The sequence below is a fragment of the Schistocerca cancellata genome, chromosome 1, assembly GCF_023864275.1.
Source record: "Schistocerca cancellata isolate TAMUIC-IGC-003103 chromosome 1, iqSchCanc2.1, whole genome shotgun sequence".
Lineage (NCBI taxonomy): Eukaryota > Metazoa > Arthropoda > Insecta > Orthoptera > Acrididae > Schistocerca > Schistocerca cancellata.
The window spans coordinates 80,302,836-80,325,133 of NC_064626.1; the positions used below are offsets into that span (position 1 = coordinate 80,302,836).

General features: G+C 44.2%; 1 protein-coding gene across 1 annotated transcript in view; it reads right to left on the minus strand.

Annotated features, from left to right (window-relative positions):
* Positions 1–22,298, minus strand: part of LOC126175629 (regucalcin-like) — a 103,912-nt gene that overhangs the window by 74,861 nt on the left and 6,753 nt on the right. Inside the window, exon 2 of the mRNA XM_049922930.1 lies at positions 14,809–14,978. Coding sequence (XP_049778887.1) covers positions 14,809–14,978 — 170 coding nt within the window. The remainder of the gene's footprint in view (positions 1–14,808; positions 14,979–22,298) is intronic.

Here is a 22,298-nt window from a genome sequence, read left to right on the forward strand (position 1 = left end):
GATGAAAGGCTCTCGGATTTCCAGCCAGGGGAACAGTGTTAAAATACCGCAACGTTTCGACGAATGTCGCCCTCATCAGTCTCTGGTGACGTAATATTTATACAGGCAATGTGTTCCCTTCCACCTGGTTACAGTCAGCCGGGTACTGTCCGGCCGCGGGGACCGCGGGTGAGCAGTTCGCATCTCTGTGTGGGCATTATCTCGACACTTTGCCAGAAAATGATGAGTGTGATTCTCGTCGAAACGTCGCGGTATTTTTAACACCGTCACCTGACTGCAAGCTGGAGAGCTTTTCATAAGCAACATGCGCCGGGAGAGCCTATTACATTCCCAGATGAGACCTAATTGAGGGACTGACTACAAAAAAAGGTCCAAAAAAGGACTTTTTGACTAATACCTCCTTGCTCTTCTCTGTCACCACACATATTTTACAGTGGAATTCGTTTCGTCTACAAAAACCCCACACATCCAAAGAAATATCCATTTGAAAATCTTGGTCTTCACAAAAAAAGGCTACTTCCTAATTATTTCTACAAATGTCGGACAAGTCCAGGATTTGTAGATCTCCTATTCTCACGTTGCTGCACTTGTTACTAAGCAGCGCATTCAGAGGAAGCGTTCAAATGATTCAAATGGCTCTAAGCATTATGGGACTTAACAGAGGTAGCGTCCAAGAGTTGCACACGAAGAAGGAATAATGCAGCTCAATTATCTTTCAAGTTGAGAATTGAAGGTAGGGATATTCCAATTTGTAAAGTAGCATTCCTCAGCTTTCATGGAATAACCGAGCACATGCTGTAAAGAATCTAGAGCAGTATTGTAATGCATGGGCAGTCTCCAAAGGACAAATGAGGTTCCCACGAAAAACAGACCAAAAAAGATATCAGAGCTGATTGATCAGGTGATTGAATCTCATTTAATATGCGCTAAAGCAAGACGTTCATAATTCTCTGTGTTATAATCCAAATTGGAAATACTTGCTAGGAGACTTAACCATAAGTTATAAGCATCTTTAATTTTTATACAGGTCGTATATCACTCTTCCATATAAAACCTACTGAACAGTGTTTAAAACTTTTATGGGTTTGTTTTTAAATCACTTTTCTGCTTCCACTCACTACTTTCTTTCATTCATATTTTACACGATGCGTTTAGGTAAATGATTGCCATTTTCAAGTGTGTTTTCTCTTTGTAGGTTGGTTAGTTGGTTGGTTTGGGGAAGGAGACCAGACAGCGTGGTCATCGGTCTCATCGAATTACAGAAGGATTGGGAAGGAAGTCGGCCGTGCCCTTTCAGAGGAACCATCCCGGCATTTGCCTGGAGTGATTTAGGGAAATCACGGAAAACCTAAATCAGGATGGCCGGACGCGGGATTGAACCGTCGTCCTCCCGAATGCGGGTCCAGTGTCTAACCACTGCGCCACCCCGCTCGGTTTCTCTTTGTCCCATGCCATTTTCACATAATGTTTTCGATGTATGAGGTTCTGCTTTGTTTTGTTATTTTACTGCAATGTATAAAAAAGTGCAATTTTTAATTAGTTATCGATTTTTATGTGTGGTTATTGGCGAAATATCGAAGAACTTGTACTTGCAGTTTTCTTATGGCCCATTTGTGCAGAGTCTGATACATGTTAAACTTCACACACAACTTTCAGCGCACATTATACATCGAGAATAACTTACATAAGCCAACAGTTACAAAGCTGTTTTTAGATGTAGTTGACCGAGATAATGTTACAAGTCCTCCACAGAGTATCTAAAAACATACCCATTGTCTTCATAGTCACAGAGTGTCATAAAAAAACATTTATAAAGGGCAATAGAAGATTAAAATTTAAAGTACGTTTGGAATATTCCAGATCTGACACATGTACAATATGTAACTCACTGAACAGAAAAATAAAAGCTGAGGAAAGAGATTTTGCGAAGAGTCAATGAGTAGCGTAAAAGACGTTACACTTGGAAAGGTCTCTGACTCTGTAAGCATGATACCTAACTATATTCTAAATTCGAAACAGGGACTCATTAACGGTACTTCATTTGATTACACGCAAAACTTGCTCCTACTGCACTTGCACTCAAATGCCATTTATTATGCACGTCAATTATGGTACAATGTTTTTGGGATTTACTTTCTGACAGATGACTCAGATTCAGTTTATCCAGCTTGAACATGAACGAAGAAAAGGTCCTAATGGAGCTACATCCGTGATTTAGAACTACATAAACAACATTCTATTGGAGAATGGAAGAAATGTGCTTGTTCAGCTTAGTATTGGGTGTCCGCGGAAGACCAAAATACAGTTACGGTTCAATTACTTTACAGTCAAGTGCAGATCTTGAAGATCTACAAGAGAGTCACACGTTTGTTTCCAGTGCGACGACACAGCTATTTAGCAAATGATCAAGTCTTCACATTGATAGGAGATGAGAAGCGGAAGACAAAGACTGCAGATACTCCTAAAACTTGGGTCAGGAAAACTGTTGAAGCCCATACATCACCCTCATAACATTGTAGCTGAAAATAATGCAACGTGATGATTTCATAGACATTAAACGTGCTATTGAGCCATTCTGCTTGAAAACGCCTAAACCTCCACTCAAACAGCAGCAGGTACGAATGACTCGCAATGACGTGGAAGATAGGTTCTGTGTTTCATGGCGAAGCTCTTACTTTGACGTGAGGAATAGACACATAATTGTTAATAAAAGTCCTACTACAGAATATCATCATCATCATCATCATCATCATTTAAGACTGATTATGCCTTTCAGCGTTCAGTCTGGAGCATAGCACCCCTTATACAGTTCCTCCATGATCCCCTATTCAGTGCTAACATTGATGCCTCTTCTGATGTTAAACCTATTACTTCAAAATCATTCTTAACCGAATCCAGGTACCTTCCCCTCGGTCTTGCCCCGACTCCTCCTACCCTCTACTGCTGAATCCATGAGTCTCTTGGGTAACCTTGCTTCTCCCATGCGTGTAACATGACCCCACCATCTAAGCCTGTTCGCCCTGACTGCTACAGCTATAGAGTTCATTCCCAGTTTTTCTTTGATTTCCTCATTGTGGAAACCCTCCTGCCATTGTTCCCATCTACTAGTACCTGCAATCATCCTAGCTACTTTCATATCCGTAACCTCAACCTTGTTGATAAGGTAACCTGAATCCACCCAGCTTTCGCTCCCATACAACAAAGTTGGTCGAAAGATTGAACGGTGCACAGATAACTTAGTCTTGGTACTGACTTCCTTCTCGCAGAAGAGAGTAGATCATAGCTGAGCGCTCACTACATTAGCTTTGCTACACCTCGCTTCCAGTTCTTTCACTATGTTGCCATCCTGTGAGAATATGCATCCTAAGTACTTGAAACCGTCCACCTGTTCTAACTCTGTTCCTCCTATTTGGCACTCAATCCGTTTATATTTCTTTCCCACTGACATTACTTTCGTTTTGGAGATGCTAATCTTCATACCATAGTCATTACATTTCTCATCTAGCTCTGAAATATTACTTTGCAAACTTTCAATCGAATCTGCCATCACAACTAAGTCATCCGCATATGCAAGACTGCTTATTTTGTGTTCACATATCTTAATCTCACCCAGCCAGTCTATTGTTTTCAACATATGATCCATGAATAATATGAACAACAGTGGAGACAGGTTGCAGCCTTGTCTTACCCCTGAAACTACTCTGAACCATGAACTCAATTTACCGTCAGCTCTAACTGCTGCCTGACTATCCGTGTAAAGACATTTAATTGCTTGCAAAAGTTTGCCTCCTATTCCATAATCTTGTAGAACAGACAATAACTTCCTCCTAGGAACTCGGTCATATGCCTTTTCTAGATCTATAAAGCATAGATACAATTCCCTGTTCCACTCATAACACTTCTCCATTATTTGCCGTAAGCTAAAGATCTGGTCCTGACAACCTCTAAGAGGCCTAAACCCACACTGATTTTCATCCAATTGGTCCTCAACTAATACTCGCACTTTCCTTTCAACAATACCTGAGAAGATTTTACCCACTACGCTGATTAAAGAGATACCTCTGTAGTTGTTACAATCTTTTCTGTTTCCATGTTTAAAGATTGGTGTGATTACTGCAGAATAAATTACACTAATAAATTACACTAATTTTGCTCTACATCAGCTGTACGACAAGAGCCAGCAAAGACAGAGGGAGATCTTTGTAACTTCTCTCATTTCCTGAAAGAAGAAAACAAAGTCTTCTACAAGGATCTGCTTGTTGGTACCCCAGATAAAAATTGTAATGAAGATAAGGAGACTGAAGTTGATACTGTATATGACGATAATTGTAACAGTGATGGGTGCGAGGATGAATAACATCTACGAGGGTCATTCAGTAATTAAAGAGACAAATTGGTCTGGAGAAAAAAGCCTTTATTTCTACAAAATAATGCTTTTTCTGCTTTTCTACATAATCCCCTTGAACATTTATGCACTTGTTCCAACGGGCTACAAGCTTTTTATTCCGGGTGCAAAGAACTCTTTATCTTGGTGTTTGAACCAATTTCCCACAAATTTTTTCACGTCCTTGTTGTCCCGCAACCTCTTCCCACGAAATGCCTCCTTCAGTGCACGAAACAAATGGAAATCACTACGTGCTAAATCAGGACTGTAAGGGGGATCACGCAATACTTTACAACCAATTTGTCGATGGTTTCACGGGTTAGTTGAGCAACATGAGAACGTGCGTTGTCTTGCTGGAGAACCACACCTCTCCTCTGAGATCCACGACGTCTCTCTCTCATGGCTGACTTCACCTTGTTTAAAAGCAAATCCAAGTAGTATTGGCTGTTCATCGTACTCTGCAATTCGAGATAATCAGAAAAAAACTGGACCTTCAGCATTCCAAAACACCATCAACGTGACTTTTCCTGCTGATGCTTGGGTTCTGAATTTTTTCTTGACAGGGGTGTTAGTGTGCTTCCACTCCATGCTTTGTCTATTTGATTCTGGGTCTTAATAGTGAACCCAAGTTTCATGACAAGTCCAAATTTTGTTGAGCAAGTGCTCACTTTCTCTTTCATAACGTTCCTTTAGCTCTGTGCACGCTCAACCTTGTTCCCTTGTACAGCCGCATCATCTCGTTTGGGACCCATTTTGCACATGTTTTACCGTACTTCAGCTTGTTACAGGTAATGTTATGAACTGTAACAGTACTAACTTGAACCTTACCTATCATTTCCACAGTCACACGGCTGTCGGCACGAATAATGTCATCAATTCGACTTTCAAGTGAGGGAGTTGAAACAGCAACTGGTCGGCCAGCCACTGGGTCGCGACCATTTTTGAACTGCTCCCCCCACTTGTAAAAATTTACACGATTCATACAACCTTCATCATAAAATTTAGACGTTCTACAGTATATATACACTGATTTCTCGCCTTCAGCAAGTAGAAAGCGAATAACAGAACGTTGTTCAACTAATGTGGACGTCTCAAGCGGACTCGCCATCTTCATACGTATTTTTGAGGTTATAAACAAAACAATGTTGATACACCAGCTGATCAGGCCTCATCCCAGAGATGCCAACTTAAAGCCGTAAAAGTACCAAAATTGGCCTAGAAACAGTTTTTTCCCCAGATCAATTTGTGTCTTAAATTATTAAATGACCCTCTTAATAATTGGAACAATAGGAATAACAGAAACTCTATTTTCAGTTTGTTGTAACGTATTACCAGACAGCATAAATTAGACCAGTGAAAAATATTAGAAATTTTTTCTTAATTTTTTACTGGGACTGGACAAGTCCAAAGGAAAAAAATGCTCTTAACTACAGACTATATTTAAAAACGAACATTATTGAAAAAGATACTTCTATTTGTTATGCTATGAATATCGTTTGGACTTTTTACGTGATTCAGTTTAAAAGGGGAAAAGTTTTCTTTTGTTTTATTCCTGAAAAGTGACAATTTTGGACTTGTCCAGTTTTTGCAATAAACCTCTCAAATGCAGGACTTTGAACCATTAAAACTGTATCTTACTGTGAATTACTTATTTGCTGCATTTCATAAGCAATATATGTAATCACTGTCCTCCTATATTCCTTTTTGATCACATCGAACAATGAACCCCATGTCGCAGGCCGCTTCACACCAATGATTTATTGTAATTCTTATTTCGATAATTACTGAGAAATATGACAGTCGTGAGTGCTTCACAGCGTTTTCTTATACACATCCTGTTGACTTGATAAAATGTTTCACTAGAAAATACACTGATGAGCCAAAACATTATAACCATTGTCCATCGCGAGGCTGCATGCCGCCTGATTGTGTCACGGCCATGTGACACTGTGAGGAAAATGCACTGCCCTCACATTAATATGACCTCCTGTCAAAACCCCGAATAGCCAGCAGTTGCAGCGCAGTGCGATAGGTGCAGAGTTAGTGAGGAAGGTATCGACAGGGATGTGGAGCCATGCCGACTCCATTGTTGTGGCCAGCTGCGCTAGGTCTGCGCTTGAGGATCCACATCTACTCCGAAATCCACCTTACGACCCGTGGCGGAGGGTACCCCGTACCACTGTCAGTCATTTCATTTCATGTTGCACTCGCAAAGAGAACGAGGGAAAAACGACTATCTATGTGCCTCCGTATGTGCCCTAATTTCTTCTATCTTATCTCTGTGATCCTTTCGTGTAAGAAATGTTGGAGGCAACAGAATCGTCCAGCAGTCAGCTTCAAATACCGCTTCTCTAAATGTCCTCCATAGTGTTCCCTTGAAAAGAACAATGCCTTTCCTCCATAGGGCAAAGGCCTTGCCGCAGTGGCTACGCCAGTTCCGGTCAGATCACCAAAGTTAAGCGCTGTCGGATGTAGCCGGCACTTGGATGGGTGACCTTCCGGGCTGCCATGCGCTGTTGCCGTTTTTCCGGGTGTACTCAGCCTCGTGATGCCAATTGGGGAGCTACTCGACCGAATAGTAGCGCCTCCGGTCACAGAAAACCATCAGAGTGATGTGCTGACCATGCGCCCCTCGTATCCGCATCCTCAGGTGAGGATGACACGGCGGTCGGATGGTCCCGGTGGACCACTTGTGGCCTGAAGACGGAGTGCTTTGTTTTTTCCTCCATAGTGCGAACAGCCCGATAGAGATGGTCCCACAGATTCTCGACTGAGTTTAAATTCGGGGAGTTTGGTGGCCGAATCACAAAAGTACACTGCGAGCTGTGTGATATGTTGCATTATCCAGCTGGTAGATGCCATCGAGCAGAGGCAAAAACAAACCGCATGTAGTGGTGGACATGGTCCCCAAGGATAGATCAATTCTTGTGTTGATCCATTGTGCCATCCAGAATGAGGAGATGACCCAGGGAACACCGCGAAAATATTCCCGAGGGCATAACGCTCCCTTATGGTCACATGTTGTTTGCTTCCAGATGTTTCACACCTTACACGCCAACGGCCATCTGTCCGATGGAGCATAAGACGTGATTCATCTGAAAAGACCAACTGTCGCCAATCAGTGGACGTGCAGTTGCGTCACTGGCGTGCGAATTCCAGCCTCCGTCGCCCAAGAACAGCTGTCAAAAAATGGTTCAAATGGCTCTGAGCACTGTGGGACTCAACTTCTGAGGTCATCAGTCCCCAGGAACTTAGAACTATTTAAACCTAACTAACCTAAGGACATCACACACATCCATGCCCGAGGCAGGATTCGAACCTGCGACCGTAGCGGTCGCGCGGTTCCAGACTGCAGCGCCTAGAACCGCTCGGTACTGACGTCAGCTTGGGTACATGAACCAGGCGCCTACTGTGGAGCCACATAGGCATCAACATTCGTCGAAGAGACACTGTTGGCAGCCTCTTGGTTCATCTGGGAGGTCAGTTGCTCAACAGTTGCACTTCCATTCGTCCGTACACATATTCACAGCCATCTTTCACCCCTGTCATCTGTGACCCGTGGTACATAACATTTGCCTCGGCGCTGCTTTTGCGTAGTGGAATTTTGCCACGTACTGTATACTTAAACCAAGGCATCACGAGAACCGTTACAAATTTAGCCGTTTCGGAAATGGTTCCCCCCTGACGCCAAAGTCAATGATCGTGTCCTTTTGGACGTCAGATAGATCGCTCCTTTCCCGCATTACGACAAGTACTGCACTGTTTTTCGTGTTCCCCTAATACGCTTTATATCCCTTTCACTGCTAATACTGCCACCTGCCATCTGTAAATGGTTACTGTACGCTTACGTCTAACACAGGCGTTGGTCACTTTAATGTGACTGGTTGCATAGACCAGGGGCGGGCAAACTTTGCACGCGGCTCATGAGCACACGGCGCTGCACGTGTGCTGCTCGCGTGCAATCGTCGAACGGGACAGTGGCGACAGCCGGCAGGTTGCGGCAGTGTAGTACCAGGCTAAGCTGCGGACGTTGAAGCGAAGCGACCACTACGTAGTGAATGTTGTATTTCAAGAACCGGAAAATGCAGAGTGAATCAAGGAAACCGAGAAGTGGAGATTTGCCATCTTTTAAAAAGGAATGAGAGAATCATTTTTTCTTTGTGCAAAAACGTGAAAATTCGAAATGTACACGGTGATTCAAAAAGAATACCACATCTTTAAAAATGTGTATTTAATGAAAGAAATATAATATAACCTTCTGTTATACATCATTACAAAGAGTATTTAAAAAGGTTTTTTTTTTCACTCAAAAACAAGTTCAGAGATGTTCAATATGGCCCCCTCCAGACACTCGAGCAATATCAACCCGATACTCCAACTCGTTCCACACTCTCTGTAGCATATCAGGCGTAACAGTTTGGATAGCTGCTGTTATTTCTCGTTTCAAATCATCAATGGTGGCTGGGAGAGGTGGCCGAAACACCATATCCTTAACATACCCCCATAAGAAAAAATCGCTGGGGGTAAGATCAGGGCTTCTTGGAGGCCAGTGATGAAGTGCTCTGTCACGGGCTGCCTGGCGGCCGATCCATCGCCTCGGTAGGTTTCATAACTAACCTTTTTCGTAGGACTCTCCATACAGTTGATTGTGGAATTTGCAGCTCTCTGCTAGCTCTGCGAGTCGATTTTCCTGGGCTGCGAGCAAATGCTTGCTGGATGCGTGCTACATTTTCATCACTCGTTCTCGGCCGTCCAGAACTTTTCCCTTTGCACAAACACCCATTCTCTATAAACTGTTTATACCAACGTTTAATACACCACCTATCAGGAGGTTTAACACCATACTTCGTTCGAAATGCACGCTGAACAACTGTCGTCGATTCACTTCTGCCGTACTCAATAACACAAAAAGCTTTCTGTTGAGCGGTCACCATCTTAGCATCAACTGCCGCTGACGCCTAGTCAACAGCGCCTCAAGCGAACAAATGTACAACTAAATGAAACTTTATAGCTCCCTTAATTCGCCGACAGATAGTGCTTAGCTCTGCCTTTTGTCGTTGCAGAGTTTTAAATTCCTAAAGTTGTGGTATTCTTTTTGAATCACCCTGTATAATATGTGATAGTATTCTCGCTGGTCAGCGGGAGTTTAATATTGAACGCCATTATAATAAATTTCAGTATGTTCCCGTACGCCATAGACGAATAGAGACTCATTCTAGGGGCGATATGGGTTACAAATGGGACAACACACTTCCACAAACGGCTCTGATGAACTGGTGAGATTGTCATGGCCTGGCAGCTGGAACGTGGATCTCGGAAACGTTGTCAGCGTGCTTCTCCCGTGAGCGTCTATAAAACGTGGTTGTGCGACGGTGATGCCACAAGTAGGTCACAAGTTGTTGGACGCCCATGTCCCCTCACAGAACGTGGAGGTCGGCGGCTTGTCTGATCTGTAGAGCAGGACAGGCGCCGATTGCAGTATATGGAATGACAGAATACAGTGCTGGAGGAGGTACAAGCGTTTCGCAGAACACTATTTAGCGCGCATTGTTTAACATGGCATTCCACAGCAAATGAGCTCTACGTGCAATGTTAAACCGACTGCGCGATAGCGATGGAAATGATAGTGCCACTAAAGCGGAGTTACTAAATACAGTTTTCCGTAATTCAAAAATGGCTGTGAGCTCTATGGGACTTAACATCTTAGGTCATCAGTCCCCTAGAACTTAGACCACTTAAACCTAACTAAACTAAGGACATCACACACATCCATGCCCGAGGCTGGATTCGAACCTGTGACCGTAGCAGTCCCGCGGTTCCGAACTGAACGGCCACCGCGGCCGGCTTTTCCGTAATTTCTTCACGAAAGAAGACGAAGTAAATATTCCAGAATTCGAAACCAGAACAGAGTGACATAAAAGTAAATATCTTAGGTGTTGCGAAACAACTCAAACCACTTAAGAAAGGCAAGTCTTCCGGTCCAGATGGTTCCTTTCAGAGTATGCAGACACAATAGCGCTTTTCTTTGCAACCATATACAAACCGCTCACTTCACGACAGGTCTGTTCCTAAAGACAGGAAAGTAGCACAGGTCACACAAATATTCAAGAAGGGAAATAGCAGTAACCCGTCTTATTACAGACCCATATCACTGACCTGAATTCGCAGTAGGGTTTTGGAGCATATATTGTACTCTAACATTATGGATCACCTTGAAGAAAATGACTTAGTGATACATAACCAACACGGATTCAGAAAATATCGTTCTTGTGCAGTACAGCTAACTCTTTATTCTCATGAAGTAATAAGTGCTGTCGACAAGGGATCTCGGGGCGATTCCATATTCCTAGATTACCAGAAGGCTTTTGATACCGTTCCTCACAAGTGACTGATTTACATAAATGATTTAGGTGATAATCTGAGCAGCTCCCTTCGATTGTTGCAGATGACGCTGTGATTTGCCGTCTAGTAAAATCATGACGATCAATTCCAATTACTAAATGATCTAGACAGAATTTCTGTATGGTGCGAAAAGTGACAATTGGCACTAAACAAAGAAAAGTGCGAGGTCATCGACATTGTTACTAAAAGAAATCTGCTAAATTTTGGGTAGGCCTATACGATAAATCGCACAAATTTAAGGGCTGTCAATTGGACTAGATACCTAGGAATTACAATTACGAGCAACTTGAATTGGAAAGACCACATAGTTAATATTGTGGGGAAGGCGAAACAAAGACTGCGCTTTGTTGACAGAACAATTACAAGATGCGACAAACCCACTAAAGAGAGAGCCTACATTACACTTGTCCGTTATCTGCTGGAATATTGCTGCGCGGTATGGGATCCTTACCAGGTAGGATTGACGAAGGACATCGAAAAAGTGCAAAGAATGGCTGCCCGTTTCGTGTTATCGCGCAATAGGAGTGAGAGTGTCACTGATATGATACGCGAGTTGGGGTGGCAGTCACTGAAACAAAAGCGATTTTCTTTGCGGCAAGATCCATTTACGAAATTTCAATCACCACCAACTTTCTCTTCCGAATGCAAAAATATTTTGTTGACACCCATCTGCGTATGGAGAAATAAACATCATGATAAAATAAGAGAAATCAGAGCTCGAACGGAAAGATTTAGGTGTTACTTTTTCCCACGCGCCATTCGAGAGTGGAATGGTAGAGAAGTAGTATGAAAATGGTTCGATGAATTCTCTGTCAGGCACTTAAGTGTGAATTGCAGAGTAACCATGTAGATGTAGATGTATTATCAATTACGACTGCAGTGCGGCACGGCATCTTACAGGTTGGAACGCGTATCAATCGGAAACTGTCGCGTGGTCGGATGAACCACGCTTCTTATTTCCCCAGCTCGATTGTCGTGTCCTGATAGGCTGTCATCCAGGCGAAAGACTTCTCGAAACAAGTACGTACGGCGGTTATCGCTGAACAACCGATTTTCGTTTATATCCACCTGACTAGAAACTGCTCAAAATAACCGGTTTCTGAAATAACTGATTTTAGGTTTTTCATTCCAGTTATTTTCTGTAACAAAAGTAGAAATCGAACAAAGACTGAAAATATCTGACAACATATGCTTTCTTCCCAGACAGGCATTGTAAGATGCAGTACGCATCGGTCACACAAAAATCTGCTGTGCCGTATGTGTGAGCGGTATTTACGGTTACTTCCTTCCTGCGCGAAAAGCATATGTTGGTGTATTACTATCGCGCTTAGCCTGCGCGCATACCTATTCGTTTGATACACTTGTTCAAGTGTGTAAGACCAAAATCTGGACGTCCCCTGGTGGCGCATAATAGTTGTAACATGGTCTTTGTAATGTAGTCCTATGTAATGATATACAATCAACATTTTATATAATACTTTTACCTGCGATTATTGTGTTTGTATGATAAATGCAGAAATAATTTTTTACTTTGAATATGGCCATCACGCCATTAATGATGATTGTGTCGGCTTGGTGTGGGTTTGATATCAAAGGTTACGCCAATAATGTAATTTGTAAAGCCGTAAATCTTTTATATCTTTCTCATTATCTTATTTTACACAGTATGTGGACAACATGCAATAATGAACAACATATTTTAGGTTTTAGCATTGACTTCCGGTGTGCAAGGTAGTAATGCTTGCTACTTTACTCTGCTACAAAAATATTGTGTTGTATGCAGGAGGGTGCGCTATTTCGTCGCATCCTGGCTTTGTATGTTCCACTTGGACGCTACGTTTTTTTGGGAAAAAAATTAACATTTCCTGTAACGTAAAATCCATATCTCCATTTCGATGCCACGTTATTTTGTAAAACAAAATCGTCAACATCTTCTATACCGTAAATTTGATATTTATTTGTTTTTAAAATTTTATCAATAAGAAAGACAACGGTTGGGACAGCACCGTAGAAAACTAACAAACAGCGACACTAGCGTGCACGTACGTACGAGGGCGGCGCCAATGAGGTGTCCTGTTGACTACTGTAGGTAATATTTGTCAGTTTGAATGTGTCAGTCAGCAGCAGTGGACGTGTAGGCTAAGATCAGTGAGAATACTTGGTTGCTCACCGTATACTTCTTTCTGTGTCTTTTGGCACCATACTGTATGAGTAACTACGTTTAGTAGCAAGGTATGTCTATAAACACACGAATACGTACAATACGGACATACATACTGTTTGTACACATTATTCTATGACATGTTCTTAAATCATGTTAGGACGTGTGGTTCGAAAACATGTGTTGCAGCACGAAACCGGTAACAACTACAGCTGAATTTTCTATCAATGCAGCTGAGATGGAGGAAATACACTCCTGGAAATGGAAAAAAGAACACATTGACACCGGTGTGTCAGACCCACCATACTTGCTCCGGACACTGCGAGAGGGCTGAACAAGCAATGATCACACGCACGGCACAGCGGACACACCAGGAACCGCGGTGTTGGCCGTCGAATGGCGCTAGCTGCGCAGCATTTGTGCACCGCCGCCGTCAGTGTCAGCCAGTTTGCCGTGGCATACGGAGCTCCGTCGCAGTCTTTAACACTGGTAGCATGCCGCGACAGCGTGGACGTGAACCGTATGTGCAGTTAACGGACTTTGAGCGAGGGCGTATAGTGGGCATGCGGGAGGCCGGGTGGACGTACCGCCGAATTGCTCAACACGTGGGGCGTGAGGTCTCCACAGTACATCGATGTTGTCGCCAGTGGTCGGCGGAAGGTGCACGTGCCCGTCGACCTGGGACCGGACCGCAGCGACGCACGGATGCACGCCAAGACCGTAGGATCCTACGCAGTGCCGTAGGGGACCGCACCGCCACTTCCCAGCAAATTAGGGACACTGTTGCTCCTGGGGTATCGGCGAGGACCATTCGCAACCGTCTCCATGAAGCTGGGCTACGGTCCCGCACACCGTTAGGCCGTCTTCCGCTCACGCCCCAACATCGTGCAGCCCGCCTCCAGTGGTGTCGCGACAGGCGTGAATGGAGGGACGAATGGAGACGTGTCGTCTTCAGCGATGAGAGTCGCTTCTGCCTTGGTGCCAATGATGGTCGTATGCGTGTTTGGCGCCGTGCAGGTGAGCGCCACAATCAGGACTGCATACGACCGAGGCACACAGGGCCAACACCCGGCATCATGGTGTGGGGAGCGATCTCCTACACTGGCCGTACACCACTGGTGATCGTCGAGGGGACACTGAATAGTGCACGGTACATCCAAACCGTCATCGAACCCATCGTTCTACCATTCCTAGACCGGCAAGGGAACTTGCTGTTCCAACAGGACAATGCACATCCGCATGTATCCCGTGCCACCCAACGTGCTCTAGTAGGTGTAAGTCAACTACCCTGGCCAGCAAGATCTCCGGATCTGTCCCCCATTGAGCATGTTTGGGACTGGATGAAGCGTCGTCTCACTCGGTCTGCACGTCCAGCACGAACGCTGGTCCAACTGAGGCGCCAGGTGGAAATGGCATGGCAAGCCGTTCCACAGGACTACATCCAGCATCTCTACGATCGTCTCCATGGGAGAATAGCAGCCTGCATTGCTGCGAAAGGTGGATATACACTGTACTAGTGGCGACATTGTGCATGCTCTGTTGCCTGTGTCTATGTGCCTGTGGTTCTGTCAGTGTGATCATGTGATGTATCTGACCCCAGGAATGTGTCAATAAAGTTTCCCCTTCCTGGGACAATGAATTCATGGTGTTCTTATTTCAATTTCCAGGAGTGTAAAAGAAGGAAATTATCAAAGTTCCTCAATACGTTTATCTCTGGAAAACCACCAAATTCTTGTCGACTCGGTGTCTCTTACATCGTTGCTGCATTGTGTTTGAAATTTGGACCAAGACTGTTGAGCATGTGGTCACAAAGTTTTGGCTGATCGGTGTGTTGAGTACAAGCGAGTAAAACAGTACTTACCGAGAGTGAGGCTCTTCAGAGTACGAGTCGCCGGGTCGTACTTATGCACCCGATTTGACCCGACGTCGACGAAGTACAAGACTTTCTTGTCTGCATCCCAGTGTGGCCCCTCTCCTAACTTGCAGGGTTCGGTAACCTTCTCCACTGTCACCGACGACATTGTACCGTGGCTGGAAAGTGAGGAAAATACTGCTTAATCAACGCGAAAAGGGCTCCGTCAACGTAATACTGAATTGGATAAACTTGAAATAAGAACAAAAAGACATTTTTTAATACTGAAACGGAAGGACATCACACACATACATGCACGAGGCAGGATTCGAACCTGCGACCGTAGCGGTCGCGCGGTTCCTGACTGAAGCGCCTAGAACCGCTCTGAAAACTTCCAGATGCGAGAATAATATCTAAAAGGTACAATCACACAGGCAGGCACAGTATAGCTGTAAATTGGAGGAATGCGAACTGCAGTAAAAGTTAATGCAACTCTCCTGCTATTTAATTATTTTTTATTTACTTAACTTGATCTGATTTGGGCCATCAGGCCATCTCTTACATCGGGCCAGGGCTTCACACATATAGTACCTTTCTTTACATCACAATTATCTAAAAAATAACAATTTTATGGTGACAAATACAACGGGCATTCAGTATGTGGTACAATACATTTGCTCTCAGCCACTTTCGTTTGAAAAATGGGAAATTTGTTGTAGGACTTAGTGGAATATGGCTTCATGAAGTTCTGGTAAGTGTACTTAAAAATCGCGTCGGTAACGGAGGTGCGTTCCAAGCAGAAAGCTGTAATTGAGTTTCTTTTGGTGGAAAAACAGAGCATCACACGTGTTCATAGGTGCTTGCAGAATGTCTACAGAGACCTGACAGTGAACAAAAGCAGGGTGAGTCGTTGTGCGAGCCGTCTGTCATCATCGCCACAACGTCGTGCAGTATGTCCTACAGGGTGTTTCAAAAATGACCGGTATATTTGAAACGGCAATAAAAACTAAACGAGCAGCGATAGAAATACAACGTTTGTTGCAATATGCTTGGGACAACAGTACATTTTCAGGCGGACGAACTTTCGAAATTACAGTAGTTACAATTTTCAACAACAGATGGCGCTGCAAGTGATGTGAAAGATATAGAAGACAACGCAGTCTGTGGGTGCGCCATTCTGTGCGTCGTCTTTCTGCTGTAAGCGTGTGCTGTTCACAACGTGCAAGTGTGCTGTAGACAACATGGTTTATTCCTTAGAACATAGGATTTTTCTGGTGTTGGAATTCCACCGCCTAGAACACAGTGTTGTTGCAACAAGACGAAGTTTTCAACGGAGGTTTAATGTAACCAAAGGACCGAAAAGCGATACAATAAAGGATCTGTTTGAAAAATTTCAACGGACTGGGAACGTGACGGATGAACGTGCTGGAAAGGTAGGGCGACCGCGTATGGCAACCACAGAGGGCACGCGCAGCTAGTGCAGCAGGTGATCCGACAGCGGCCTCGGGTTTCCGTTCGCCGTGTTGCAGCTGCGGCCCAAATGACGCCAACGTCCACGTATAGTCTCGTGCGCCAGAGTTTACACCTCTATCCATACAAAATTCAAACGCAGCTACCCCTCAGCGCCGCTACCATTGCTGCACGAGAGACATTCGCTAACGATATAGTGCACAGGATTGATGACGGCGATATGCATGTGGGCAGCATTTGGTTTACTGACGAAGCTTATTTTTACCTGGACGGCTTCGTCAATAAACAGAACTGGCGCGTATGGGGAACCGAAAAGCCCCATGTTGCAGTCCCATCGCCCCTGCATCCTCAAAAAGTACTGGTCTGGGCCGCCATTTCTTCCAAAGGAATCATTGGCCCATTTTTCAGATCCGAAACGATTACTGCATCACGCTATCTGGACATTCTTCGTGAATTTGTGGCGGTACAAACTGCCTTAGACGACACTGCGAACACCTCGTGGTTTATGCAAGATGGTGCCCGGCCACATCGCACGGCCGACGTCTTTAATTTCCTGAATGAATATTTCGATGATCGTGTGATTGCTTTGGGCTATCCGAAACATACAGGAGGCGGCGTGGATTGGTCTCCCTATTCGCCAGACATGAACCCCTGTGACTTCTTTCTGTGGGGACACTTGAAAGACCAGGTGTACCGCCAGAATCCAGAAACAATTGAACAGCTGAAGCAGTACATCTCATCTGCATGTGAAGCCATTCCGCCAGACACGTTGTCAAAGGTTTCGGGTAATTTCATTCAGAGACTACGCCATATTATTGCTACGCATGGTGGATATGTGGAAAATATCGTACTATAGAGTTTCCCAGACCGCAGCGCCATCTGTTGTTGAAAATTGTAACTACTGTAATTTCGAAAGTTTGTCTGCCTGAAAATGTACTGTTGTCCCAAGCATATTGCAACAAACGTTGTATTTCTATCGCTGCTCGTTTAGTTTTTATTGCCGTTTCAAATATACCGGTCATTTTTGAAACACCCTGTATATCCCACTAGCCGATCGGCCGCACACAGCTGTGAGTCTTTCAGTGTTGGAACGTGCAGACTCACTCATTCGACGTGATCGATGGATCACTATCAAACGCTTGGCTGCTCAATTGGACATCAGTGTTGGTAGTGCTGAAAAACTCGTCCACCAGTTGGGGTAGTGAAAGGTGGGTGCCCGCTGGATTGCTCGCCGCCTAACAGGAGACCCCAAAGAGCGACGAAAGACAATCTGTGCGGAAATACTTGCGTGTTACGAGGCTGATGGTGAAAATTTTTTGTCGAACACCACAGGCGATGGAAAATGGGTTCATCGCTTCGAACCGGAAACATAACGGCAATCCGTAGAGTTGCGCCACACCACCTCTCCTCCGAGGAAAAAGTTCAGTGACGCACTTTTAGCTTGTAAAGCGATGGCAACGGTCTTCTGGGACTCTGAAGGGTTTATTCAGTTCGATGTCCTCCTTCATGATGCAAGTGTAATGTACTACCCTCAGAAAGCCGAAGAAACGACTTGACAGTGTCCGTCGCCACAAAAATGCCAACTAACCTCTCCTTCTCCATGACAACGCATGGGCGTTGCCAACAGCGCATGCAGACGGGCATTGTCTTGCAGCAAAAGCAGTATTGCCTGAGGAATTTCTGCCTCGTAATGAGACAATCAATGCAGCAGCTTACTGTAAGACATTGCACAATCTGCGCCGTTCAATTCAGAACAAAAGACGTGGCAAGTTGAGCAAGGGCATCGTTTCGCTGCAAGACAATGCCCGTCCGCATGTGGCGAATCAGACCAAAGATCTCATCACATCTTTTCTATGGGAAACTCTAGATCATCCTCCGTACAGCCCGGATCTTGCGCCCAGTGACTACCATCTGTTCCTGCACTTGAAGAAACACCTGGGCGGTCAGCGTCTTCAAGACGACGACGAAGTCAAAACAGTGGTGATGTGATGCAGTGGTTAACAAGTCAGGCGGCAGACTTCTATGAGGAGGGTATTCAAAAACTGGTACAACGTTGTGACAAGTGCCTCAATATTGACGGAAATCATGTAGAAAAGTAGATTAAGGTACAGGCTTTCATGTAAAAATAAAATTATTGAGATATCTTAGCACGTCTTTTTTTAATTTCAGAATGGTACTTACTTTAAAAAAAAAACAAGCCTCGTACATATCACTAGCCATCCCAAATTAAGTTCCCTGCCATCTTCACTTCCCTTCATAATGACATGCTATACAGATGTACGGAAGTGAATAAATACTGAAAGAACTTGTACTTACCATTAAAACGAAATAAATAAAGCACTTATGAAGTCAAAATCTCCAACTCCGAACAACGATGCACCCTGATTTCCGTAACACTACAATTTTTTTGTAGATGGCAGAGACAAACAAACGCATGCAGGTCACCAACTCCTCCCAGTCATAAGGTGGCGCTGTGACGCCTATAGAACAAGTACAGATACTTGCCAGTAGACGTCAGGTACCAACAGTAATAATAACTAGGTACCCCATATAAGGCGGTGGCGTCTTATTATGAGTCTTTACCCTAAAACCAACAACCCCATGCCGCATTACATGATAAAATTACGAGGGCAGTTCAATAAGTAATGCAACACATTTTTTTTCTCGGCCAATTTTGGTTGAGAAAACCGGAAATTTCTTGTGGAATATTTTCAAACATTCCCGATTCGTCTCGTATAGTTTCATTGACTTCCGACAGGTGGCAGCGCTATACAGAGCTGTTAAAATGGCGTCTGTAACGGACGTGCGTTGCAAACAACGGGCAGTGATCGAGTTTCTTTTGGCGGAAAACCAGGGCATCTCAGATATTCATAGGCGCTTGCAGAATGTCTACGGTGATCTGGCAGTGGACAAAAGCACGGTGAGTCGTTGGGCAAAGCGTGTGTCATCATCGCCGCTAGGTCAAGCAAGACTGTCTGATCTCCCGCGTGCGGGCCGGCCGTGCACAGCTGTGACTCCTGCAGTGGCGGAGCGTGCGAACACACTCGTTCGAGATGATCGACGGATCACCATCAAACAACTCAGTGCTCAACTTGACATCTCTGTTGGTAGTGCTGTCACAATTGTTCACCAGTTGGGATATTCAAAGGTTTGTTCCCGCTGGGTCCCTCGTTGTCTAACCGAACACCATAAAGAGCAAAGGAGAACCATCTGTGCAGAATTGCTTGCTCGTCATGTGGCTGAGGGTGACAATTTCTTGTCAAAGATTGTTACAGGCGATGAAACATGGGTTCATCACTTCGAACCTGAAACAAAACGGCACTCAATGAGTGGCGCCACACCCACTCCCCTACCAAGAAAAAGTTTAAAGCCATACCCTCAGCCGGTAAAGTCATGGTTACAGTCTTCTGGGACGCTGAAGGGGTTATTCTGTTCGATGTCCTTCCCCACGGTCAAACGATCAACTCTGAAGTGTATTGTGCTACTCTTCAGAAATTGAAGAAACGACTTCAGCGTGTTCGTAGGCACAAAAATCTGAACAAACTTCTCCTTCTTCATGACAACGCAAGACCTCACACGCACCCGAGAGGAGCTCACAAAACTTCAGTGGACTGTTCTTCCTCATGCACCCTACAGCCCCGATCTCGCACCGTCGGATTTCCATATGTTTGGCCCAATGAAGGACCCAATCCGTGGGAGGCACTACGCGGATGATGAAGAAGTTATTGATGCAGTACGACGTTGGCTCCGACATCGACCAGTGGAATGGTACCGTGCAGGCATACAGGCCCTCATTTCAAGGTGGTGTAAGGCCGTAGCATTGAATGGAATTACGTTGAAAAATAGTGTTGTGTAGCTAAAAGATTGGGGAATAACCTGGTGTATTTCAATGCTGAATAAAACAACCCCTGTTTCAGAAAAAAAATGTGTTGCATTACTTATTGAACTGCTCTCGTAGCAATTACGAAAACGGTGGGGCTACCACCCCTTTCGCCAGTGAAGAGGTAGCGCTAGCGATAGTGATAGCGATAGCTAGACTTAAAAATAGAAAGGCGCCCGGCCCATATGAAATACTTTAGTAAACTCTTGAAAATACAACCACACAGATCACCCCCTTTCTGATGGACATCCTAAACGACGCTTTGCAATAGGGTAGAGTAACATATCTCTTTGGAAAACAGCCAACGAGGTCATTATCAAGAAACAAGAGGACAGGGTTCCAATTGATCCAAAACATACAGCCAATCTGCCTCCTAAACAAGTTGGCTGAGGTCAAAAAATATAGCTGGCCGTTGTTCTCCGTCTCCACAGTACATTGTATTTTCGGATTGATACTACTGAGATGTACCAGGAAGACAATGAACTCCGCTGCACCGTGTGCGCATACTACGAAACCACCTTGCTGCCTTTTTCTAGCAGTCTGCAACGCCTGTTGTTCAAAGATTTCCATAAACAACTTGGTAACAGCTGGGCTAAGAGGACTACCCATAGCCACCCCGTAAATCTGTTCATAAAGATAATTATTGTATTGAAAATAGGTCGTGGTGAAGCAGTGTCTGAATAACTACGTAATATCTGCTGGAAAAATAATCTATACATGAGATAACTTCATTCACTGGAATCGCGGTAAATAACGACACGATATCAAAACTAACAAGGATATGACTTTGGCCCACGTGCATTTCTTTTAGTTTGTCAACTATATGATATGAATTTTTAATATGACTATCCGTTCCACCAACATAAGGTTGTAGCAATGAGGCAGGGTGTCCAGCTAATTCGTGGGTGGGAGAGCACTCGCAATAGGCATCAAAGGAACGTGTGGTTTGTGCACTTTAGGTAGTTCATAGAGCCTAGGAGGGTACGCTTCCGTTTTGCAGAGTGGCTTCCTATTGTCACAGGAGAATGAAGACGCTTTCCACCAGTCGATTAGTGATTTTTAAAATCTTTGTAGTCGGATCCTTCTGACAAGGAGACAGGGAGAGAATCAGGACCAATGAGAAACGACGGCAGCCCAAAGGGAAAGTTCTACTTCCATTCATCTGTTCGATTACAGATGGCACTGGGAAAGTGTTGAGTAAGTACGGTGTGGAAACTACCTTCTCACTCACCAGGAAGATAAGATCAGCAAAAGATATACGACATCCTTTGGCTACACCGGGTGTGTGTAAGATTCCTTGTAGTTGTGGAGTGGTTTATAGTGATACCACAAAAAGAAGTGTTAACACCTGTCTCGTTGAAAACAAGAGGAATTTCCGCCTAGAACATACAGATAAATCTGCCATAGCGGAACATCTTTACCAAGAGGGTGATCACGAAATGAAATTCACTGAAACGAGTCTCATATGTAGAACATCGAATTACCGTGCGCGCATGTGGAGGGAGGCTATTGAGATCTGTTGTTGTTGTGGTCTTCAGTCCTGAGACTGGTTTAATGCAGCTCTCCATGCTACTGTATCCTGTGCAATCTTCTTCATCTCCCAGTACCTATTGCAACCTACATCCTTCTGAATCTGTTTACTGTAATCATCTGTTGGTCTCCCTCTACGATTTTTAACCTCCAACCTGCCCTCCAATACTAAATTGGTGATCCCTTGATGCCTCAGAGTATGCCCTACCAACCGATCCCTTCTTCTAGTCAAGTTGTGCCACAAATTTCTCTTCTCTCCAATTCAATACCTGTTCATTAGTTATGTGATCTACCCATCTAATCTTCAGCGTTCTTCTGTAGCACTACATTTCGAAAGCTATTCTCTTCTTGTCTAAACTATTTATCGTCCACGTTTCACTTCAATGTTAACAAATTTCTCCTCTTCCTTGCCATTGCCAGTCTACATATCCAATCTGCTTCGACCATCATCAGTTATTTTGCTCTCCAAATAGCAAAACTAATTTGCTACTTTAAGCATTTCATTTCCTAATCTAATTCCCTCAGCATCGCCCGATTTAATCCGACAACATTCCATTGTTCTCGTTTTGCTTTTGTTGATGTTCATCTTATATCCTCCTTTCAAGACACTGTCCATTCT